The 24,344-nt window shown below is 54.8% G+C and overlaps 1 protein-coding gene across 2 annotated transcripts in view; it reads left to right on the forward strand.

Annotated features, from left to right (window-relative positions):
* Positions 1-24,344, forward strand: part of RYR1 (ryanodine receptor 1) — a gene marked incomplete at its 5' end in the record, with an annotated part of 106,188 nt that overhangs the window by 52,649 nt on the left and 29,195 nt on the right. The window contains 30 exons of one of the 2 annotated variants that reach the window (XM_084257220.1): positions 33-148; positions 1,127-1,194; positions 1,293-1,414; positions 1,900-1,949; positions 2,297-2,357; positions 2,472-2,710; positions 4,867-4,948; positions 5,431-5,561; positions 5,753-6,085; positions 6,831-7,071; positions 7,813-7,900; positions 7,998-8,090; positions 8,707-8,721; positions 9,871-10,041; positions 11,155-11,214; positions 11,455-11,592; positions 12,155-12,267; positions 12,455-12,551; positions 12,802-12,908; positions 14,973-15,024; positions 15,154-15,222; positions 16,040-16,139; positions 16,433-16,512; positions 16,604-16,680; positions 17,208-17,281; positions 17,887-17,904; positions 18,968-19,048; positions 22,608-22,696; positions 22,806-22,934; positions 23,048-23,152. In XM_084257220.1, coding sequence (XP_084113346.1) covers positions 33-148; positions 1,127-1,194; positions 1,293-1,414; positions 1,900-1,949; positions 2,297-2,357; positions 2,472-2,710; positions 4,867-4,948; positions 5,431-5,561; positions 5,753-6,085; positions 6,831-7,071; positions 7,813-7,900; positions 7,998-8,090; positions 8,707-8,721; positions 9,871-10,041; positions 11,155-11,214; positions 11,455-11,592; positions 12,155-12,267; positions 12,455-12,551; positions 12,802-12,908; positions 14,973-15,024; positions 15,154-15,222; positions 16,040-16,139; positions 16,433-16,512; positions 16,604-16,680; positions 17,208-17,281; positions 17,887-17,904; positions 18,968-19,048; positions 22,608-22,696; positions 22,806-22,934; positions 23,048-23,152 — 3,199 coding nt within the window. The remainder of the gene's footprint in view (positions 1-32; positions 149-1,126; positions 1,195-1,292; positions 1,415-1,899; positions 1,950-2,296; positions 2,358-2,471; positions 2,711-4,866; positions 4,949-5,430; positions 5,562-5,752; positions 6,086-6,830; positions 7,072-7,812; positions 7,901-7,997; positions 8,091-8,706; positions 8,722-9,870; positions 10,042-11,154; positions 11,215-11,454; positions 11,593-12,154; positions 12,268-12,454; positions 12,552-12,801; positions 12,909-14,972; positions 15,025-15,153; positions 15,223-16,039; positions 16,140-16,432; positions 16,513-16,603; positions 16,681-17,207; positions 17,282-17,886; positions 17,905-18,967; positions 19,049-22,607; positions 22,697-22,805; positions 22,935-23,047; positions 23,153-24,344) is intronic. The other variant, XM_084257219.1, reaches the window with a different exon arrangement.

The raw sequence follows: 24,344 nt of genomic DNA on the forward strand, positions 1-24,344 counted from the left end.
TGGGTGACCCCACCGTCGGCCTGTCCATACAGAGGCCTGAAGGACATGGAGCTGGACACGTCTTCCATCGAGAAAAGGTTCGCCTTTGGCTTCCTGCAGCAGCTGCTACGCTGGATGGACATTTCCCAAGAGTTCATCGCCCACCTGGGTAGGGAGAAGGCCCTCCCCGCACCCTTCCCACCTGTGGGGTTTCACCCAGCGGCCCAGCCCATGCATTTCTCCTTCCCTCCCTTGTTTCATAAATGTGCCAGACACGTTCTAGGTGTTGAGAGCAGGCAGCGAATAAGATAAAGAGGCCTGTCCACCTGCAGCTTCCACTCCTGGGTCAATCATTGCCATAAATAACTAAATCCGAAGTGCCAGAAGGTGATTAGCATCAGGGAAGAAGACAACACTAGAGCCAGCAAGGATTGTGGGGCGGTGGGACCAGTTAAAAGCCTTCTGGTTGTTGTTTTTTTTTAAGATTTATTTATTTATGCATACAAGAACTGGGGTGCAGGCCAGAGGTGCGGGGGGTGAGAGGATTCACCAGAGACAGAGTTGGGGGCAGAACAGGTGGATCCACTGAAGTACACTGCTGAGGGGAGCAACAGGCGAGTCAGGAGAGGTCTGCTGCGCCATGTGGGTTGCTCCCTTGCTGGCCGGGATCGAACTCATGCTGCAGAGGCTGCCGACAGCTTCATGGGTTAGATCTTAACCCCTTGCACCTCCAGGGAGGCCCCTGAAATTTATTTTCATTTTAAAATTAACTCTCTTCTCTCATAACTTCTTGTTCCACTGGCTCATTCATTAATTTATTCCATCTTTACTCAATGCCAGGAACAGAATTTCAGGAAGAAAAGGGCTTGTAGTAGGTGAGGACAGGAATGTTCCATGGCCTTATTCCATCCTAGAGTATTCAACCCCCAATTCAGCTTCAGGGAGGGTTTGATCAAGGAGTAGAGAGGTCACATGAAAGGTCAGGGGGAGAGGTTGACCTCAAAGCCAACAGAGATGAAATCATACCAAACATTTATCTCCCATCATTTTCTAACTCTTGCCCCAGAATCCTTCCTTCATCAGAATACCCCAACCCCTCAGCTTTGAACCCCCATGACCTTTATTTGCATCCCCCCTCCACCCCCAGAGGCTGTGGTCAGCAGTGGGCGAGTGGAAAAGTCCCCGCATGAACAGGAGATCAAATTCTTTGCTAAGGTGAGAAGTAGGCTAACAACTGGAGGGTCCTGGGGACTGGGTGAGCGGTTCCCCGATCCTTCACCCAGCCCCCCTCACCTCTCCCCCGCCCTCCCCAGATCCTGCTCCCTTTGATCAACCAGTACTTCACCAACCACTGCCTCTATTTCCTGTCCACTCCGGCCAAAGTGCTGGGCAGTGGTGGCCATGCCTCCAACAAGGAGAAGGAAATGATCACCAGGTACACTGCCCCGTGTACCTCTGACCCAGCCCCCTGACCTCACAGGGTTGTAATCCTGCACCCTTTACTCCCAGCCTCAGCCCTTGGGTGCTCAATCCTGGGGGCTGATCACTACCTGCAGAGGTGACTGAAGGGCGAAGGGGTTGCCATCCTGGTGTGTTCGGGGCAGAGGCGTGCCCTAGAACATGGGGCTTCAGGCAAACTGGGACAAATTGGCTTCCTGCAGCAGCTGCTACGCTGTCAGAGAGGCAGGCCACCCCCCACCCCGGAATCCCTGTTACTGTCTGATCTTCAGCTTGCTCCCTGCACCCCCACCCCTCCTGTCTTCTTCGTTTACTTCCCCACCCTCCTGCCTCCTCCTGACTGTCTCCCATCTTTCTCTCCCTGTCTTCCCTGTCCCTGCCTCCACTGATGGCGTCACTGCTGTCCTTGTCCCCTTGGTGTCTTTACTCCCTGTTTTTCCTGCCTGGTCCCTTTCTCTTCAGCCTCTTCTGCAAACTCGCTGCTCTTGTCCGTCACCGAGTCTCTCTCTTTGGTAAGTAGCTCTGCTGCCCCGGCCTTTCTTCCTACTCTCGCTTATCCCCAACCCCGCCCTGAAAAAATATGGCCTGGGCTGAACCCTCAGTTTGAACAACCTCCCTCCGAACCCGACATGACTAGGGAAGTGCTGGGCCCTGCGCTCATGGAGCCCCAGGCCAGTGAGGGAGACAGACTCTCACCAGTGACAGCCTGAAGGGTCAGGGCTGGGGTACAGAAGCACAGGGCCCTTTGGGAGTCCAGGTAGAGGTGGGCAGGGGTGGGGAGGGCAGGGTTGGGGTGGCTGTGGGGGGAGGTGCATGCTCCCCTGCCCTTCCTTCACCCTGGCCTGTGTTCCTCTCCCAGGGACGGATGCCCCGGCTGTGGTCAACTGTCTCCACATCCTGGCCCGCTCCCTGGATGCCAGGTGGGGTTCGGGGTTGCCCATTCCCCCCACCCCAGCTTCTGTTCTCTAAGACTTTCCAAAATCTAGATTCTTAGGTTCTAGAGCTGATGTGGCCCCCCCCTACCCCCCTACCAGGACGGTGATGAAGTCAGGCCCGGAGATCGTGAAGGCTGGTCTCCGCTCCTTCTTCGAGAGTGCCTCTGAGGACATTGAGAAGATGGTGGAGAACCTGAGGCTAGGCAAGGTGTCCCAGGCGCGCACGCAAGTGAAGGGTGTGGGCCAGAACCTCACCTACACCACCGTCGCCCTGCTGCCCGTGATCACCACGCTCTTCCAGCACATCGCCCAGCACCAGTTTGGAGATGACGTCATCTGTAAGGGCTCCTAACCCTGAGGGCAGAGTTCAGGGTGGGGTGGGGACAACATCCCCCTGCATGTAGGATCCTCAGGCGGCTGGGCATGTGGCTTATTGCCATAAGCCAAGCGTGCATTCAGTACATTGGTAGGTGACTTATGAATTAACCAGGATATGGGTTCAGCAACTCTAACTGCAGACCCTGCATCACTGTAGCTTAAACAAGACAGGGGTATGTTTCTTTCTCAGTTTACCATTCCCCTGTGAGTGGATCATTGTGGCGGAAGCCCAGGTTCTCGCCATCTTGTGGCTCTGCCATCTCTGGAACATGGCCTTTATCGGCATGGCCCAAGAGGGTACAGCGTTCCACCCTCATGCTGGCTAGTAGGAAGGAGAAAAAGCAAAGCGGACACTGCAGTTCCTTTTAAGGAACAGCCTAGAATTGGCCTGCACCACCGCTGCTCACACCCATCCCATTGGCCAGACTTTAGCGCAAGGCCACATGTCACCCGAGGGAGGCTGGGAAAGTAGCCTTGATTCTGGAAGGGAGTGTGTCCTGCTAAATGTTAGTGCTCTATTGCTAGGAAAAGGAGTGAAAAGATAAAAGCAGATATTGGGAGTTAATTAGTAGTGTCAGCTGGGTTCATCCTGCCAGCTGGCATGCCTAGGTGTGGCCAGGCTGGGCTCTGGTGACATCACGCACTAGGGTGTGACATACTGTTGTTAGTGAGACACAAGCAAGGTGAAACGCCTGTGGGTGGCATGACATTGTGTGTTCAGGTCCTGAAAAGCCCTTCCAAGATGTGACCTGGGATGCGGTGGAGCTGGGGAAGAATGAATGGGGGTCATTAGGGGGGTCCAGCGGGAGAGGCTCAGGAGGCCGAGGAGATGGGCCATGGTGGGAGGTGTCCCGAGTGAGCCCCAGGACTCTGGCTGGGGACAGGGCATCCAGGATGGGCTACAGGGCCTTGGGCTGTGTGGCAGAGAGAGTGGAGCCAGCTCCCAGCTCACGGCTTATTTGAAATCAGTCAGAAGAGTAACAGGTAGATGGGGTTCCTCCCTGGCTCCACCTTTCCACTTACTATGAAAATTTAAAAGAGCACAGAAAAGTCAAAAGAAGAAAAAGGCTAACAGTTTGCCCCATGTGCCTCCCCTTTTACTTTGTGGGGAAAATCTGAACATGAATTGCACACCCCGCCCTCACTCCACATTTCCTGGGGTCGCTGCCTTCTGTCTCTCCTGCACACACCATCACACCAACCCGACACACTGCAGCTCTCCCCGTGAACCCCAGAATGTCTCTGATTTAAAAATAATGATAATAATAATGAGACTCCAGTTAGTTGCTGTGTCTCTGGAGGTTCCCTTCAGTCTAGAAGAGCCCCCTCCCCTCTTTCTGCCTCAGGACATTTGTGAAACTGATGAGGTTCTTAACCCTACCTTCTGGGGGTATGTGTGTGTGTGTGTGTGTGGTGGGGGGGGGGGGGATGTGATGACCTAAAGTTGTAGTCACGATTGCACGAGTGTTTGTTTGCATATTTCTGGAGACAGCGTCTGTTGCTGTCATCAGAGAGACCCCGGACCCCTCTCCCAGGAAAGGACAGCCAGCCTTTTTTTTTTTTTTAAGGTTTATTTATTTATGCATACAAGAGCTGGGGTACAGGCCAGTAGTGCAGAGGCGGGAAGCAGTGAGAGGATTCACCAGAGACAGAGTAGGGTGCAGAACAGGCAGACTGATTGAAATACCCTCCTGAGGGGAGCAACGGGCCAGACAGGAGAGGTCTGCTGCGCCATGTGGGTCAGCTCCCTGGCTGGGGATTGAACTCGTGCTGCAGTGGCTGTGGATAGCTTCATAGTGCTGTGTTTAACCCCTTGCACCACCAGGGAGGCCCAGCCAGCCTTTCTTGAATGCCTCCTGGGTGCCGTGCCAGTTGCCCTCTGAGTATTAATTCCTCTGATCCTGCCAAAAACCCCATGAGGAAATACTATAATTGTCCCCACTTTACAGACAGGGAAACTGAGGCTGAGAGAGTTGTGACTTGCTCAAATCATACAACTAGCAAATGGCAGGCTGGCTCTCAGCCTGGCTGCTCTGCTCTGTTTGGACGTGGGGGGATGGGAGATGTTGGTGTGGGTGCATCTCTGACCCTCGCCCTTCTTTCTCCACCCCCCAAGTGGATGATGTCCAGGTCTCTTGCTACCGAACGCTGTGCAGTATCTACTCTCTGGGAACCACCAGGAACCCTTATGTGGAAAAGTAAGGAGAGAGAGCAATAGTTTGGGGCTTGAGATGGTCTTGTGGGGACTTAGGGGGGGGAGCAACAGGAGGTGGGCAAGGGAGCTGTTCCAGGCCTTCAACAACGGTCAAGCACGTGCGGCAGCTGCAGTCCCCCAATGTGGCCGCGTGAGGGCACTCAAGGGAAGGCCAGCAAAGGCAGGCGGAGCTCGTCCAGGCCAGGGATGAGTTGGGGGGGTGTCAGGGTAGGCCCCAGACACTTGTTGGCCAGGATGCCTAGATTCTGTTTGATGGGGAACGAGCTTGCCCTGGCAGGGGACACACGTAAATGAGGGCGGGACAGGGACAGTGGTCACCCATGGATGAGAGAGCACTCGGGAAGCTGGGAAAAGGCCACACCGGTGCCCACAGATGAATGGCAGCTCTGCTCCAAAGGGTTTTGGGGAGAGGCACTTCCATGGAGCACAGCGTGGCGTGGACGCTGAGCACAGCCCCCCTTCCAGGTTGCGGCCAGCCCTCGGGGAGTGCCTGGCCTGCCTGGCGGCGGCCATGCCAGTGGCATTCCTGGAGCCTGAGCTGAACGAGTATAACGCCTGCTCTGTGTACACCACCAAGTCTCCCCGGGAGCGAGCCAGTGAGTTGTGTGCGGCCAGGGCAGCTGCACCCAGGGGAGAGCCCGCGTTGGAGGCAGTGTGACCCAATCTGAGGTTTTCTCTCAGGATTCCAGCTTGGGGGTGCCCCAGATGGGGAATTCCAGTTTGTGGGGCAGACACTGGGGCCTGGGGGCGATGGGTTGCCACGCTCTGATGCCTCCCTGCACCCCAGTTCTGGGGCTCCCCAACAGTGTGGAGGAGATGTGCCCTGACATCCCGGTGCTGGAACGGCTCATGGCAGACATCGGGGTGCTGGCCGAGTCGGGGGCCCGCTACACGGAGATGCCCCACGTCATTGAGATCACGCTGCCCATGCTGTGCAGCTACCTGCCCCGCTGGTGGGAGCGTGGGCCCGAGGCCCCCCCACCAGCCCTGCCTGCCGGGGCGCCCCCACCCTGCACGGCTGTCACCTCCAACCACCTCAACTCCCTGCTGGGGAATATCCTGAGGATCATCGTCAACAACCTAGGCATCGACGAGGCCACGTGGATGAAGCGGCTCGCAGGTGCGTCTGTGGGGTCTGGGCTCCTGAGGGCAGGTCCAGTGTCCTGGGGCTCAGAGGGAGACTCCATGGTCTCCTGGGAGCTGGGAGGAGTGAGTGTCTCAAGGAGTCGCTGTAGATCAGAACCTCAGGCTCTGAGGGTGGGAGTGGATGGACAGTCCAGAGAATCTGGCAGACTGGACCCAGAATTTCTGGAACCTTGGGGAGGATTCAGTCAGGGTAGGCTGGATTAGAAGCCTGAGTTCGTGATACAAAGGGTCAGAACAAGGGTGAGGTCAGCATCCCCGATATGGACAGTTAGGGTCAGAGGTCAACAAGTGAGTCTTTAAAGGATCAGGACTCCTCGTCCAGAAATCCTATGTCAGGAGTTGGATTTTGGATCAGGCTCAAGTTAAAGATTGGGGCTGAGGTCAGAGGTCAGAGACTGGGGTTAGAAGCCAGAGGCCATGGTCAGAAATCATGCAATGAGTTAAGTCTGAGTAGGGGCCAGGTCAGAGGTTAAAGACTAGGGCGAGAGGGCATGGACTAGGATAAGACTCAATTGTCAGGGTCAGAGGCTTGTGTCAGGTTAGGGTCAGAGGTCATGTCAAGGGTCAGAGGTCATAGCCTCAAGTCAGGTGTGGCTGAGGTCACTGAGAGTTAGGAGACCCAGGAGTCAGGGCATAGGAGCAGAGGTGGGGTGGGATCAGAGGTCCAGCGCTGGAGTTACAAGCTGGCCCACAGTGAGTGCCCCCACTTGCTCCTACAGTGTTCGCACAGCCCATCGTGAGCCGGGCACGGCCTGAGCTCCTGCACACACACTTCATCCCCACCATCGGGCGGCTGCGCAAGCGGGCGGGGAAGGTGGTGGCTGAGGAGGAGCAGCTGCGGCTGGAGGCCAAGTCAGAAGCCGAGGAGAGTGAGCTCCTGGTGCGGGATGAGTTCTCCGTGCTCTGCCGGGACCTGTACGCCCTCTACCCGCTGCTCATCCGCTACGTGGACAACAACAGGTCAGCGAGGCCCCAGTGTGGCCCCTACACTCCATTCTCACCTCCAGCTTCCCTGAACCCCAACATAGCATGTTGCCTCCTGACTTGTCATGAACTTCCGGTTCCCACTCTTCTGCTCCTTGAAACCCCCTGCTTCTGAGCCCCTGTGAGGCATGAGGAGCCCCAATTCCCCTCCAGCACTGTCTGTCCAGGTGTGGGGACAGGGGGTGTCTGAGGCCCAGTGGGGAAGCCACTGCTGCGAGAAGAAAGGAAGATGATGCCGAGGTGACCCACCTCATCTCCCCCAAAAAACAGGCCTTTGATAGAAAGGCAGGTACCCACCAAGTGCCAGCATCTCCCTAAAGCCAGCAGCACAGTTTAAAGAGTCATTCATTGCAGCCTAATCCAGGGAGAGTGAGTAAGTTTCAACTCTAAGTTCCATCCTGGCTGAAAAAGGCTTGAAGGTGACTGCGATTTGGGCGGTGAGGCTGCAGTGTGTTCGCTTTGTGGTGATTCATCCACCGACGCGTCTCTGTATGTGTGTCATTCTGCAATAAAAAGGTTAGCGAGAGAAAAAATTAAAATTAAAAAAAGAAGGGTCATTCAAAGAAAATTTCAATACAGGCTGAATGGCCAGATCCTCCTGGAAAATTCCCTCCCTCCCACTGGAGTCTCCTGGCACCCCTCCCTCCCCTGAGACCTCTCTGTGTGACCCCCTTCCCTGGCGCCTGCCCCCTCACCGGCCCCTGCCCCTGCCCCCAGGGCGCACTGGCTGACCGAGCCCAACACCAACGCGGAGGAGCTCTTCAGGATGGTGGGCGAGATCTTCATCTACTGGTCCAAGTCCCACGTGAGTCCCCGCCACGGCGCCTGCCTCTGCCCAGAAGCCCCAGCCAGAAGACACCCTCCCTCTACCCTGTCTGACCCCCTCCATCACCTCCCCCCAGAACTTTAAGCGTGAGGAGCAGAACTTTGTGGTCCAGAATGAGATCAACAACATGTCTTTTCTGACAGCCGACAACAAGAGCAAAATGGCCAAGGTGGGTGCTTGTTAGAGAGGAGGACTTAGCAGGGGGGGAGGGAGGAGGGAGGAGGGAGAGGAGACCTTCCAGGGCTTCCCTTCCTACTGACCCCTCCTCGCCCAGCAGCCTGCCCGTCTTGGTCACCTCTGCAGCCCAGACAGCAGCCCCTGTGGCCCCACCTCCCTCCTCCCTGACTCCCTCCTCCTCCTGTCTTCTCCTTCCCCTCACCTCTCTCCTCTCCTCCCTCCTCCCCATCTCCCTGACTGTCCTCTTCCCGCTCCATCCTCTCCAGCTTCCTCCTCCTCATTGCCCTCCTCCGCCCCCTCCTCACTTCCTCCCAGCTCTCCCTCCTCCCCACTTCCTCCTCCACCTCCTTCTCATCCATCTCCATTTCTGTCCCAGCCATTTCTCTCCTGTGCCCCCCTCCCTCTCCCCTGACCCTTCCCAGAAGAGCCCTCTTCAGGGTCCAAGAGAACAAACCCACCCTCCCTGAGTCAAGGTCCGGAAGTGCCCGGCCGGGGGGCACATGGCAGGGTGGGGTGGATGACTGGGGTGTGGCCATCATGGAGTGGCCCGGGGTTGTCTGAGGGACCAGGGTAACCCTTCTTGTCTCTGTCGCAACCCGGTGAAGCAGGCGGGAGACGTACAGGTCAGCTCATGTCTCCTTCCGCATGGCTCTTGGCTAACACCCTCTTCCCCCCACCTCTGTGCCCCCGCCACACGACCCCTCCTCCTTGGCTCCCAGTCCCCCCTCCCCCCACCCCCCCATCCCGACCTCAACCATCCATTCCCTTCCCAACCCTCTGCTTTTAGCAATTTTAACCTATTTTTTTAACTTTGTTAAAAAAAAAAAAAGAGAGAGAGAGAAAACAAAACCTCTCAGCTTTCCCCAAAGCACCAGAGCACCATAGGCTGAGGTCACCAGGAATGGGGGCGAGGGAGAGGCACGTGCATGGTTGGGGTTAAGGCTTGGGCTCTGGAATCACATGGACTTGAGTCCGAATCCTGACTTCGGGTGGTTGGCGCTGTGACCTTGGTCAAGTGTCTTATCCTGCTGAGCCTCGGAGGGCACCAGCCCCTGGCCCCTGGCCCCAGGACTCTGCAGAACTGGGGGGATGCTGCATGTGTGACCTCAGCGTGCCGACATTGTGGGCCGGCGTGGATGTAACTCTGGCCGAAGCTTGTCATCGGGGCTTCTCAGTGGCATGACTGGGGAGGTCCTGGCCACTGGGCTGTACCCAAGGCTCCAGAACACGGCTGTGGGACTCCGTGCATCGTGTTTCTGCTTCCAGATCTTTCTGGAACTCTCTTGCATCTTCTGTGTCCCTATCTCCCTGTCCGTCTCAGTCTCTTGGCCTCATGTTCTTCCAACCTTTCTTGTCTTTCGGGATTCTTTATGGTTCTGCATCTTTATTTCACTCTTGGGGTCTCAGTCTTGGGATATGAAGTGTGAGGCTGCGCATGTTGTGTGGGGAGTGTGTGGGGGAGTCGTCCTGGGAGTTCTTAGGGGATTCTGGGAGACGATCGCCAGAATTTGAGAAAGGCCTGGAATTTGGGGCAATCTGGGAGAAATTGAATCTGGGATAAAATTTGGGACCTTGGAGTCTGGTTGGGTCTGGGGTTAGGTTTGGGGATCGGAAATGAAAGATCTGCAAGGTCTGGGGTGGAAACAGATCGGGGGTGGGGGCTGCCTTGTCTCCAGGCTGGGGCCTGGAGTGTGGACAATGGCTGCAGGTTGAGGCTAGAATCTGGGGCCCAGTTGGGACTCAGGCCAGCGCTGAGCCCTCTGTTCCCACAGTCAGGGGGCTCCGACCAGGAACGCACCAAGAAGAAGCGTCGGGGAGACCGGTACTCCGTGCAGACGTCACTGATTGTGGCCACGCTCAAGAAGATGCTGCCCATCGGCCTAAACATGTGTGCCCCCACTGACCAGGACCTCATCATGCTGGCCAAGACCCGCTACGCCCTGGTACCTGCCCAGCCCTGCTTGGGGAACCTGCCAGGATCCCAGTCAGCTCCCCACTGAGCCCTCAGGACCCTCCTGAGAGCCCTTAGGACCCTCCTGGGTTCTTCTTGAAGACTCATGGGACCCCCAAGATGCCCTGAGCCTTCCCCTAGGATGCTGAGGACTCCCCTCTGGATGCTCCCAGGGCTGTAGAATCTAGAAATGCCACTGAGACCACAGGACCCCTCTGAATCTCGGCCCCCAGCAAGCTCTCCAGCTCACCACTATCTCCCTTTGGGGCCTTGCTGATCCCTCCCCCTGGGTTCTGTTGACACTCTGTTGAACCTGCAAAGGTATTCAGAGACCAGTGAGCACACTGTGACCCTAAGTAACCCCCCAAATCCTAATAGTCCCTTCTCCAGGGCCATACTCAAATTTTGGGGTCTCAAATATCCTAAGGATTGATTACTCTTGCCTGAATTGTCTTCAGCCCATCAGGACCACAGGAAGGTCTCCCAGAACCCCAATACCCCTTGTATGGGAAAGCAACCCTCTTTGACCCTTTTCAGCTTCGGGGACCATAAGGAGTCCTCCCAGGATGCTGCCCCGAGGCTCTTAGACCCTCCCTCCCAGGGAGCCTATGTTGAGTCCTAGAACTCAAGGGCACCACTGACTTCTGAACTTGGTCTTTGAGGGACAGTAAAGGAACACCCATCCCGCTGTCCCCTTCCTTGGCCTTTGTGTGAACCCCATCAATGGCTTTGTTGATCTGCCTGATCTTCCAGGACCTCTGCTGACCTTGCCGTCTCTGCTAGTCCCCCTCACCTCCTCTGACCTTCAAACACTACCTGCCCATCTCCCGCTTACTCCCAGCTCTCCTTTGACACCCCTATTTCTGACCTTTGGGGATCACCTCTTGTCAGGCCCTCCCTCCTCACACTCCCTTTGAATTCTTACTGTCTCTGGAAGCATCTCTGCCCTCCAGATGCCCCTCTGACTCTCCCGACCATTGTCTCCCTCAGCTCCTTCCCCCATATGCCTCTCCCCAGCTGTGGGGGGCAGGCCTAGAAGGGAAAGGGCAATGGGTCAAGAAGGACTCTGGGCCCCGAGTGACCCAGCCTTCCTATGTCTCCCCAGAAAGACACAGATGAGGAGGTTCGCGAGTATCTGCAAAACAACCTTCACCTCCAGGGAAAGGTACTTAATCTGCAACCGAAGGGGCGTGTCCCACAATAACAGCAGCAATAGCAGCGCTTGAGCACCTGCTGTGACCCGGGCGTGGAAGGAACGACCTTCACCTGTATTCGCCCACCCTGAGAATCTTCCGGGTTTGAAAGGGGCGGGGCAGCCGCCGGGTGCTCCGAGTAGCCCAGCTGAGGGAGGGGGTGCGGGCAGGGCAGGTGCCCTCACCCCGCGGGATGCCCCTCTTCACCTCAGGTCGAAGGCTCCCCTTCTCTGCGCTGGCAGATGGCCCTGTACCGGGGCCTCCCGGGCCGCGAGGAGGACGCTGACGACCCCGAGAAGATCGTGCGCAGGGTCCAGGAGGTGTCCGCGGTGCTCTACCATCTGGAGCAGGTGAGGGGCCGCGCCGTCTTACCTTTGAGGGGTGGGCGCTAGGCCTGTGGGCGGGGCAAGGGGCGGGGCAAGGGGCGTGCCTAGGACCTGTGGGCGGGGCCTAGCGTGATTCTTGGGCTTCTGGGCGGGGAGGGGGCGGGTCTTGCAGCCATGGGCGGGGCCTGGGTGGACCGTGGGGTTTAACTCGAGGCTTAGACTGTAGACTCGGCTCTGAGGGCTGGACCTACTGCTTAACCTTGGACCCGGCGGTGGGACCAGCGGTGGAACTTTGGGTTTGGGGGTGAGCCTGGTGGGAACGCCGTGACTCGGTAGACCGGGTTTGGGACGGGTCTGGGGATTGGGGCGGGGCCTGGGGCGTGGCAATAGGTCGGTGGGCGGGGCCTAGGGGAGAAATTTTGGTCAGGAAACAGCCCAGTTCAGAATCCTTACTGATGGGGGAGACAGGGTGCTTTTCGGCTCTGAGAGTCGGGTCTGACTTTGGACCTGGGCACAGTTTCGGGCTGGGTATGGGATTCCGCCTAAGGGCAGAGTCAGGGGACATGACACATTGTCCCGCCCCCAGACCGAGCACCCTTACAAGTCCAAGAAGGCCGTGTGGCACAAGCTCCTGTCCAAGCAGCGCCGGAGGGCAGTCGTTGCCTGTTTCCGCATGACCCCCCTGTACAACCTGCCCACGTAAGACCCCCGCAGAGGAGGGGCGCCTGAGCGGGTTGCCGAAAGGGTGGCTGAGAAGGCGGGAGGATCGAGTGCCAGCACGGTGGGCTCTTGAGGAACGGTTGGGCGGCAAGGATGTGTGGGAAGTCTGAGGGGCGCGCAAGAAGGGGATGACGGCCTCAGTGATGCCTCACACTTTCCTCTGCAGGCACCGGGCCTGTAATATGTTCTTGGAGAGCTACAAGGCCTCCTGGATCCTGACTGAAGACCACAGTTTTGAGGACCGTATGATAGATGACCTTTCAGTGAGCTGGGGTCTGCCTGGGAGTGTGGGGCCAGGGCCGGTTAGGGCTGGGGATAGAGCCACCCAGTGTACTCTGTCAGCGGTGGCCCTTCACACTGATGGGGATGGAAATGGTACCCCTGGCACGGGCAGAAGCGTGGGTGGGTGCAGAATGGGGGGGACAAGAAATAATCCAGTCCAGCAAGGCTATAGGGGAGACAAGCAGAGACTCTAGCAACTCCTCTCCAAAGCACCACCTCTCCTCCCACCAGAAAGCTGGCGAGCAGGAGGAAGAAGAGGAAGAGGTGGAAGAGAAGAAGCCAGATCCCCTGCACCAACTGGTCCTGCACTTCAGCCGCACAGCCCTGACTGAAAAGAGGTGAGGTCCCTTCCTAGGTTCTGGTAAAGGATCTCCTGATCCCCTCACCACACCCCAATGACCTCTGGGTCCCACAGGAGAGACATTCTGAGTCCTGGAAGAGCCCCAGAGCTGAACACTTCACAAGGACATCTTTTTGAGGAGTCACATCACAGGCAATATTAATTAGGCTCTTCTAGAAGACAGTCTCTTGCTCAAACAAAATGAGTGTGTTATGGGGAATCATTAGTGTATGATGACAGATTTCCTACCAGTGAAGTAAGGAAGGGCGTCTTTTTCAAATTCACACAAAGGCTTCATATGGGCTAATGGCAGTCTTGGGATTAAATAACAGTAATAAGGACTCTGCTGCTACTGCTAATAACAGGCCACATTTATCAAGTGCATATTATATGTCAGGCCTGATGCTAACTCTTGACGTACATAGTCTTCCACCAAGTCTCCACTCTGAGATGCATATCAGCGTTTTGTGGGTGAGGAATGGAGGCACAGGGATTTATCTTTCTCATATAGCAAGAAGTCAACAGGAAGGAAGTCCTGGATTGACGAATCCCAGTGGCTCTGGGAAGGACCCAGGCTCATCCATATGTTCTGTCCTTCCACTGTTGTGGCCATAAGACAGATGTAGAACTTCTCGACATGACCATATTCCAGGGAGGGAGAAAGGCTTTCTTTTTTTTTTTTTATTAATTTTTTTTTTATAGAGGCATGTTTTATTTGTTTGTTTGTTTGTTTGTTTGTTTTGTTTATACATGCACTGGGTACAGTCAGAAGCGCGGGAGGGTGAGAGAATTCACCAGAGCCAGAGCGGGGAGCAGAGCAGGCAGAAGGACCGAAGTACACTGCTGAGGGGAGCAGCGGGCGGCAGGAGAGGTCTGCGCGCCATGTGGGACCCTCCTCCGGTGGCTGGGGAGCAGCCGGGGATCGAACCGGCGCTGCAGAGGCCGCGGGCAGCGTCGCAACCCAGCACTCAACCACTGCGCCGCCGGGGAGGCCCGAAAGGCTTTCTTTTAAGCAAGACCAAGATAATCTTCTTTTTTTAAAATAAAAAGATTGATTGATGCATACAAAAACTGGGGTACAGGCCAGAGGTGGGGGGTTGAGAGGATTCACCAGAGACAGAATGGGGAACAGAACAGGAAGATTGGCTGAAATACACTGCTGAGGGGAGCAGCAGTGAGACAGTAGAGGTCTGCTGCGCCATGTACGTCAGCTCCCTGGCCAGGGATCAAACTTGTGCTGCAGTGGCTGCCCATAGTTTTATAGTGCTGCTACTTAATCCCTTGCGCAATCAGGGAGGCCCCAAGACCAAGATCTTATCCTAGAAAGAACGCTTTCCCTGGAGGGCTTCTCCACATATGCCATTGGCCAGAAATCTGACTTCAGGCCCCCGCTAGCTACAAGGGAGACTGGGAAATTGATTCCTGTTTTCCTTCCTCTGGGAAAGTAATGTCTCTGGAATTAGACTCTGCAGGTTTGAATCCCAGTGTGTGACCTTGACCAAGTAAGAACTTTGCGCCTTGATTTTCTCGTCTGTCAAATGGGCCTGTTTGACAGGCCCATCTAAATCTACCTAATAGGGTTACTGTGAGAAATAATCACTTACTATCTATAAAGCACATAGAGCAGGGACTAGCACGGGGTAAATACCTAGCCAGTGCTGGTATTATTTCTCCTGCTGTCATTAGTGTCATTATCGAGGAGAAATGGCTGGTCATGTTGTCAAGTGGGCCAATGGATGGCAAGATGGCCCCAGAAGCCCGAGGCTTCCATGGCACCATCGTAGTAACCCCAGCGGAAAGGCAACACCTGTCCAACAAAACGCCCAGAATGAATTCCACTGGGCCAGTATGGATCCTATGGCCCTACTGTGACCAGGCAGATAGAAAATCCTGATTGGCTCAGCATTGGTCACATGTCCACTTGGCACCGGGCAGTCGCCCCTCCCCCCCACCAGCCGCAAGGCCTGGGTGAAGAAGTGACTCTCCCAGGGAACACGGGAAGCTGTTATAGGATGGAGGCCCTCTCTGCCGGGCCCTGATTTCTCCCTGCTTCCTTCTGCAGCAAACTGGAGGAGGATTACCTGTACATGGCCTATGCTGATATCATGGCAAAGGTGAGACCCCGCCCCCATCCTGGCGGCTTCCTACTCCCCAGCGGCAGGGCCTGCCCTCTGGGAGGGCTGGGGCTGGATCTGGGTACCTCCTCTGTTGGTCGTCATCCCCGATTGCTGCCTCATCCTCAGAGCTGCCACCTGGAGGAGGGGGAGGAGAATGCCGAAGGTGAAGAAGAGGAGTCTGAGGTTTCCTTTGAGGTAGGTGGGGTCAGCAGGTCTGGGGGAGCCAAGGAAGCTCAGGGGACTGTTGGGGGAAATTCAGGGGATAACGCAGGCTCAGGCAAGGCACCTGACCCAGCCTGGGGGAGGGCTCTGTGGAAAAGGTGATGTCTGAGCAGCAGGATAAAAAGTGTGTCTGCTGAAGAAAAGGGAACAGCATGCAGGCAGAGGGAACAGCATGTGCAAAGTCCAGGCAGTGAGGAAGCAAACATGCAGCTAGCTCAGCCACTCACTCAGTCATGTTTTGAAATGTGTGCAATGAATTCCTAGCACAGGAAGCAAGCATATTGAAAGGGTTGTCAAAATATGGCTTTAAAAATTTCCCATATGACAGTATCTGTACTTCTTCACTAATTGGCCAAATAGCAAGCCCTCATGGTGGGCCCAGCAGCTGCTGTCCCTGCTAAGTAGTGATGAACACAGCCACGTTCTGAGATGTCTGCCAAAATGTGGCGTGGCAAGATCTGTGCTGCTGACTGGTGGCAGGCCATGGGACAGCCAGGACTGCTGACCTACGGCCTGGCCCATCGTGGAAGGAAGTGACCACAAACACACATTTTGCCCCCTCGTTCACATTCACAGACTTTTGGATTTTATCCATTGACCCCTTGGAGTCTGCTCAGTGCAAGTCACAGGTCCAGCACTTCAGTCCCAGGGGATGGAGGGCGCCCACAGTTGAGGAATGAGCCAGGGGATGTGGCTGGAGCAGGGGGGCAGGGGTTCAGGACAAGGCTATGAGCGGGGAAGGCCAGTGCTGGTTAGCTTGGACTCACCCGCGTGCCTGGCCCTGCCCCAGGAGAAGGAGATGGAGAAGCAGAGGCTCCTGTACCAGCAGGCGCGGCTGCACAACCGGGGGGCTGCAGAGATGGTGCTCCAGATGATCAGCGCCTGCAAAGGTGCCCTGATCGCGCCTTCTGTTCCTGCAACCTGTCCCCGCTATTCCCGGCCCTGACCACTTGTTCCCTGGGGATCCAGCGGGCCCAGTCTCTCACCCCTGCATGTTGGCACTCAAACCCAGCCCACACCTGCTCCCTTTGCACACTGGCCTTGCACTTTCTCGCTCGGCTTGCGGTCGTCACCACCCCTGCATGCACACCCGTGCATGTTCCCCCTCTCCCTTCTCGAGCCTCCTCTGAGATGGTTCACAAACTAAGTGGACCATCTCTCACCCCCACCCCACCCCCTCCAGGAGAGACGGGCGCCATGGTGTCCTCCACCCTGAAGCTGGGCATCTCCATCCTAAATGGAGGCAATGCCAATGTGCAGCAGGTAGCGGGTGAAGGGACTTGGGCACAGGGCTCAGAGGGGCGGGAGCTTCCTGGGGGCCTCTTACTTCCCCTTTCCTCCCCGTCCCCTGCAGAAAATGCTGGATTATCTGAAGGACAAGAAGGAAGTTGGCTTCTTCCAGAGTATCCAGGCGCTGATGCAAACATGCAGGTAGGCATGAGGGTACACCTTGCCGTAGCTCTTGGGTGTCCTTGTGCCTCCATTCCCAGTAGCCTGCTGGCTTGAGTTCTGCTCTCCCAGTTCCAGAAGCAAAGAGCCAGTGGCACCAGCTCGAAGAACAGGGGGTTTATGGCCGGCCAGGGAGGCAGGTGTCCCCGGCTTTCAGAAGAGCCATGTAGCTGGACAGGATCCAGACAGCTGGACCCGGGAGGCCCTGGGGACCCCAGGGGCAGCAGGCTCTCTCTGATGACCCTTTGACTGTGGCCTCCCTACTTCTGGCCTTTGCTCTCGCTGCCGACTGCTCGCTCTGCCCCCCTGAAGTCTGAGCAAATGGACAGTTAGTTTCTGCCTGGCTCTGTACATATTTCATCCCTTCCTTCGTTGCTCCCTCTTGATGTCAGCTCGTTCGTGGGTGCTCCACCCGCTCCCCAGCCCACCCATCATGGGGGCTGCCGGACTCTAGAAAAGAGGGGGCGCAGGCCTCATTACAGCTCCCCGTCTTTCATTCCTCCCCACAGCGTCCTGGATCTCAATGCCTTCGAGAGACAGAACAAGGCCGAGGGGCTGGGCATGGTGAATGAGGACGGAACTGGTGAGGCCCTCTCCGGGGCTTCCCTCTCCCTGGAGCCTCCAATCCCCTCAGGGCCCCCCGACCCTCGCCCCAACATTTCCCAGAGCTCCCTTGCTACCAAGACACGTCTTCTCCCCAGGCATATCCCCAGCTTCCTCCCCTGCAGCGGCCCCCATTCCTCCAGCGTCTCCCTCCCTGTGCCCCACCCTGGGGGTCCCTGTGTCCTGCCTCATCTCTCCCACCACCACGTGCCCCGCCCCCCAACGCCCCAAGTCTCCCGCCCTGACTGCTATTCTCTCATTAATGTGCCTAATCCGGGTTAATCGAGTCTCCTCTTTGCCGTGTTGTGATGTGTCTAACTTTTCTGCTCTGATCCTCGCCTCCTGCCTCTCCACCTCTCTCTGTCTCTCCTCGCTCTCCTCTCCCCTCTCCTCTCACGCCCCCTCTCTTCCTCCTTTCCTTTCGTCTCCTCGTTGCTCTTTCTCTCTGTGGTTGTCTTTCTCTGTCTGAGTCTTCGTCCTCGACTGTGTCACTGTGTGTTTTCCTGTCTGTCTGTCTGTCTCCTTCTGCCCCTCTTCTTCCCTCTTTTCTCCTGCTTCCTCTTCCCATCCTGTTGGCTGCCCCAGTCATCAACCGCCAGAACGGTAATTTTCCCAGCCACTCCCCTTGCTGTGCTACTGCCACCCCTCCTTCTAACCCCAGGGACCCTCCACCCCCGGGGCTGAGGATCTGGGATCTGCAGGAAGGGAGGACCCCTAGGGTGGGTGCACCGTGCCTGCAGAAAGCCTGGAGACCAGGGGTCCAGAGACCAAGAGTCTGGTCCCAGATTAGCTACTAACAGCACATGAGACTGTGTGCCTCAGTTTCCCTCTGTGTAAAATCGAAGCTGGAGAAGATGGCAGAGACCCCTTTCCAGCCGGATGTGCTCAGACTTCCAGACCCAGATTCACAGTCTTGGGGTGGGGTGATTCCCGTTCCCACCTACCCTACTCTCTTAGACCTGACCCCAGATTGGTTGGGTCTGAGTTCCCATCCACCAACTGGATTGGTGGCCTCCAGCATCCACTCTGATTAGTGTGCGTGCCTTCTCTGTGCCTGCTCTGGTTGGCCCAGTCACCGGTCTAGTCTCCCTGCCGAGCACATCGTGATTGGCCCCTTCAGATGCCTGTTCTGGTTGGCTCCTGTTTACAAGCCTCTCTCTGCTTCCTCCAGATTGGCTGCTTTCAAGCCCTTGAACCAATTGCCTGGCTTTCCATCCCCTCCCCAGCCCACTCCCTCCTGCCCTGAGCCTTTGTGTGAAAGTGACTCCACCTCCCATAATCCATTAACCCCCGCAGCCCCGGAGGGGGGCCGAGGGAGATACCAGCTGCCTGAGCCTCTGCTGGGTTTGCAGACACTTGTGGACACACATGGTGACATCAGAGGGAAACTGATGTTGTAAAGACACTGGATGCTCCAGGTTCATGACTCTGGTCTCCGTGGACCCCCTGGTGTCATGGATGCCGGTGACTCACAGTGTCTTTGAGGTGGTGGCTGCCCCTCCCGCCTCCCCGTGCCTTTGCGCATGCGGGTGCTGTGCACATGCGGTGCTGTGTGCCTGCGGGTGCTGTGTGCCTGCAGGTGCTGTGTGCATGAGCCCCATGCATGCCTGCGCTGTGTCCCGGCGCATCTGACCCCTTCTGGGCCCTGCCCCCATCTCCTACCCAGGAGAGAAGGTCATGGCGGATGATGAATTCACCCAAGACCTATTCAGATTCCTGCAATTGCTATGTGAGGGGCACAATAATGGTGAGTAAGAGGGGTGCGCGGGTGGAGAGGAGGCAGAGGACTGGGGTTGATCTGGAAGGGTTTCCTGAGTTCATCTCAGCGTCACTTCCTCTTATCAGTGGTGACCTCACCGCCCATCCAGGCCCCATCCTTAACCCCGGGTCGGTCTTTCTTTACTCTCAGCCAGTCAAGCTCTGTCCACCCACCTTCCTAAATCTCTCTTGGATTCTGAAATCTAGTCAATTTGTTACACTTTCGCCTCTTTTGGCTAGTTCAGTTCTGCAAAAGCAATCTTGCCTCAGCCCAGTTTGCTCAAACATCTATTTGCCCAAATGAGCAATTAGCCAAAGGCCATTTTCCCACAGGCCCTTGCAGTGGCTGCCAAGTGCAGTAAATGTAGTGAATTTCTATACTTTGGGTCTAGAGAGGGAAGTGGCATTTTAAAATGAATTCATTGAAGAAGGCTCTATTAGAATCACTCACTAACTTTGCTCAAAGAGGAAGGCCTGCTGATTCCTTCCTAACTTACGCAAGATTCTAGTTCAGGCAATTTAACCCAGATTGAGGGTGACACAATAGATTAAATGCATCATTGATGAGAAAATATAAACTGTAGTACACAGCTTACGACATTAAAGGGGCAGTCACCACTCTGTACCACAAACATTCTCCCCGATGTCATTTCCTATAACAGACACGTACAGTCCCAGGGTTGTGGTTTTAATGCTTAGCAGATGATTATGAAACCACAGACTGCCCAGAAATTAACTTTCATAACAAAAATTGGAGTCATTATAAATCTAACTTCCCTAGAACCTGCACCCCACTTAGTGGTTTTTTTAAATTAATTTATGCCTGCAAGAACTGGGGTACAGGCCAGAGATGCGGAGGGTGAGAAGATTTACCAGAGACAGAGTGGAGAACAGAACAGGCAGACTGACTGAAATACACTGCTGAGGGGAGCAGCGGGCGAGGCAGGAGAGGTCTGCTGCGCCATGTGGGTAGCTCCCTGGTAGGACTGAACTTGTGCTGCAGAGTCTGGGGATAGCTTCATAGTGCTATCTTAACTCCTTGTGTCACTAGGGAGGACCCCCTCCCCTTAGTGTTTTTTTTTTTTTAAGATTTATTTATACAAGCACTGGATACAGTCAGAAGCGCGGGAGGGTGAGAGAATTCACCAGAGCCAGAGCGGGGAGTAGACCAGGTGGACAGACAGAGACACTGCTGAGGGGAGCAGCAGGCGCAGCAGGAGAGGTCTGCACACCATGTGGGACCCTCGCTGGTTGCCAGGGATCGAACTGGTGCTGCAGAGGCTGTGGGCAGCTTCGCAGCCCAGCGCTCAACCGCTGTGCCACCGAGGAGGCCCCCCCCCTTAGTGTTTTTTTAAGGTAACTGCTTGGTACAGATCTTTTATCCTCACTCTTCAACAAAAGATAAAGCATGATCCATTGCTTTGCATTATCAAAAGTTATTGTGTCTGCAGCCAGTTTTTCTTGGAGGTGTATTTAATGGCTTGGTGCTCTGTGAGTAGGGTTCTCATTCGTTTTATTTATTTATTTTTAAAGATTTATTTATTTATGCATACAAGAGCTGGGGTACAGGCCAGAGGTGCAGAGAGTGAGAGGATTCACCGGAGACAGAGTGGGGAGCAGAACAGGCAGAATGACTGAAGTACACTGCTAATGGGAGCAGCAAGCAAGTCAGGAGAGGTCTGCCATGCCATGTGGGTAGCCGGGGATTAAACTTGTGCTGCAGAGGCTGCGGACAGCATCATAGGTTACGTCTTAACCCCTTGCGCCACCAGGGAGACCCCTCTTGTTCATTTTAATTAAGGTGGCATCCGTCTTTGGGATTTAAGGTAAATTTTACATCCTGGGCCTATGAATTTTTGGAAGAGAATGTTCTTGGGAGTAAAAATTTTCTTCCCCCACCAAATTTACCATCACATCTTCTGCCTAAATTCGTGGATTCATTAACTGGTCTAGTCAGATAAATATTTAAAATACCTTTCAAATCTTACATGCCTTGCATGTCTTGAATACTCAGTGCTAGTCAAAGCAGGTATAGAATTGTATCTTATTTCTTTGCACTGTGTCCTCAGTTGAGAGTTCTTTATAGGAAGGGGGAAGGGCTGTTTCACCATTTAAGCATCTAGTCTAAATGTTGTATGTTGTTTTTTTTTTTAAAGATTTATTTATGCATACAAGAACTCTGGTAAAGGCCAGAGGTGTGGGAGGTGAGAGGATTCACCAGAGACAGTGGGGAACAGAACAGGAAGATTGACTGAAATACACTGCTGAGGGGAGCAGTGGATGAGACAGGAGAGGTCTGCTGTGCCATGTGGGTCACCTCCCTGGCCAGGGATCCAACCCAGGCCATCGAGGTGGGCCCTTGCAGCGTTAGGGCCAAGACTTAACCCCCAAGCCACCAGGGAGCCCCTGGCAGGGGTTCTTACTGTAAATGCATATTGGTATGATAAAGCCCAGGTTTCACCCCCCCCCCATTCTAATTTAATTGATCTGAGATGGGGCCCAAGCAGTGGAATTTTTATTTTTCACTCTTGATTTTTCACCCATTCTTGATTTTTATCTCCCAGAACTGAGATTTTTATTTTATTTTAGTTTCCTCTCCCTCCCCTTGACCCAGCACTGGGATAAGTGTCCAGGTGATTCTAATGTGCAGCCAAGATGAGAGGTTGACAACTATCAATACCTCAGATTTAGTGGGTTGAGATCACAATTTTTTGTAGTCGATTAGACTAGTAAGGGCAAAAATTCTAGCATGCATGGCATATGGTAGGGGCACATACACCTGTTTCAGGTATATGTGGCTATAACTTCAGATTAAACTCATTAAACTCTGGATCTCAATGTAAAATGGATTTTCCTACCATAAGTTGCAGTCAGGAAAGATAGAAAAATGACTGCATGATAATAGAAATTTCTCAAAGGAAGGGATTTTGTTTTATTATTTTAAATTTTCTTTACTGCTGTATCTCTAGTGCCTTAGATCAGTGCCTGGCACATAGTAAATGCTCAACCAACTTGCTGTACCAAAAAATAAGTACTCAATCTTCATCTCCCATCCACATATAGTATATGCTCAATATATTTTGAATAAATAAACAGAAAAAGATAACCCTTGGTTATCTCTGGCTTTTGGTGGTGCTCAATAAATATTTGTTGGGTAAATGAAAGAACAGAAAACAATCTTCCATCTCAAGGACATAGTAGGCATTCAGTACATTTTTGGAAACAAAAAGGGGGCTGACTCTCCTGTTTCCCCTGCTGTATTGTAGTTGTTCAATAAATATTTTTTGAAAGATATGAATGAATAAATGACCCTCTGCCACATCTAGCTCATAATAGGCATGCTATAGACATTTATTACCTAAATAAATGATCCTCCATCTTCCTCTGACATACAGTAGGTACGTGATACTTATTAAATAATTGAATGATTATATCCCTTCTGGCATACAATAGGCACTCGTGAATAAATGACATGAATAAATGACCCACTCTCTGCCTCCCTTAGCACAGGGTAGATGCTCAGCGAATGACTTGTCATCTCTTGCCAGATTTCCAAAATTACCTACGGACACAGACAGGGAACACGACGACTATTAACATCATCATCTGCACAGTGGACTACCTCCTGCGGCTGCAGGCAAGGATTGGGAGAGGGGGCAGAGAGGGGGGCGTCAGGTACGACCTGAGTCAGGGCCTGTAGGGCCACGGTTGGCCCCAGCACCTCCTCAACCCGGTCGGTCCCCTAGGAGTCCATCAGCGACTTCTACTGGTACTACTCTGGCAAGGATGTCATTGAGGAGCAGGGCAAGAGGAACTTCTCCAAGGCCATGTCCGTGGCCAAACAGGTGTTCAACAGCCTCACCGAGTACATCCAGGTAGGGCCGGCCACTGGGGCGGCTGGGGTGGGGGGATAAGGGGTTGGGGGCGGAGTGCTGGCCCACACCTGCGCCCTGCCAGGTGGGCACTCAAGCCGCTCCCGGCCCCGCAGGGCCCCTGCACCGGGAACCAGCAGAGCCTGGCGCACAGCCGCCTCTGGGACGCCGTGGTGGGATTCCTGCACGTGTTCGCCCACTTGATGATGAAGCTCGCTCAGGTCTGGACCCCTCTGCGCCGCGCCCCACCTGCCCCGGGCACCCCCGGCTGCCCTGGCCCCAGTCTAGCTCCGCGGGTCAGTTCCGCAGGCTGGTCCCTGGGCGCGGCCCAACCCTCCTTCCTCCGGATTGGCTCTCTGCCTGCCCCGCCTCCTCTGCGGCCACCAATCGGCTGGTGTCCAGTCCGAACGCGCGCCCGGTCTACCTTGGGCCCCGCCCCCACAGCCGGAGCTGCTCTGTGATTGGCTGTTCTTGCTGACTTGGGGGCTGGCTGCTAGAGCGGGGCCTGGGCTCCAGGAGTGTTTTCTTTATTCTGCCTGCGGCAGATGAGGCCCGTCCCGGGCACCCATGACGTAAGGTCCCCGTCGACCCTACCCCCCACTTCTAGAATGCTTGCGCTCCCTTGCCCCACCACCCTCGTCCCTGCAGCCTTTTCAGTGTCTCCCGAACGCCTTTCTCCGTCTGCTCTGCTTCTGTCTGGTAAACATTCAACTGGACCGTGTCCACTGCGCCAGGCTCAACTTCTGAGGGGCCACCAGCCCCATCCTGGACATCATAAGTGTATTGTATTTATTACGATGGTTTTCCAGCAGATGGCACTAAATTATTCTGCGTCTCATAATTTCCCAGGAGGAAGTCTTGAGGAAGAAGAGAGCCTTTTTCTAATTTACTCAAAGGTGCCCTCGGGGCTAGCTGCAGCCCTGTCTGCTGCTATGTGACTTTTGAATTTAGAACACACTTCCGTGTCCTCTTAAAACTTTAGAGAACGAAGCTTAGTTTAGAGTTCCAAATTCTGTTCATTTGTCAGCTGTGGTCTAGGGCTAGAAACAATGCTCAGTGGTAGCCTAAAGGGGCAAATAGGACTTATCACTTCAGGGGGTGATGTCAGCAGAAATGCCTTATCTCTGACTTCCTTCTCAAGTGGGCTGTCTTCATGGGCTGGGAAAATAGTACCCCAGTCCTTGGTCCACCCCTAATAGCTCCAGGGAAGAAAACCCCTCTTTTATCAGAGCTTCAGGAAAAGACCTGTGATGGCCTCCTATTGGACCGTTGAGTCACATGCTCATCCCTGAACCAGTCACTGTGGCCAGGGCAAAGAAAACTCTGATCGGACAGATCTACTCATAAAGCAGCCCCTTGAACCAGGCCTTAGTGCCATCTGCTCTGAAAGTGGAGCTTCTAAGCAAAGCAAAG

The sequence above is a fragment of the Talpa europaea genome (assembly GCF_964194135.1).
Source record: "Talpa europaea genome assembly, chromosome: 16".
NCBI lineage: Eukaryota > Metazoa > Chordata > Mammalia > Eulipotyphla > Talpidae > Talpa > Talpa europaea.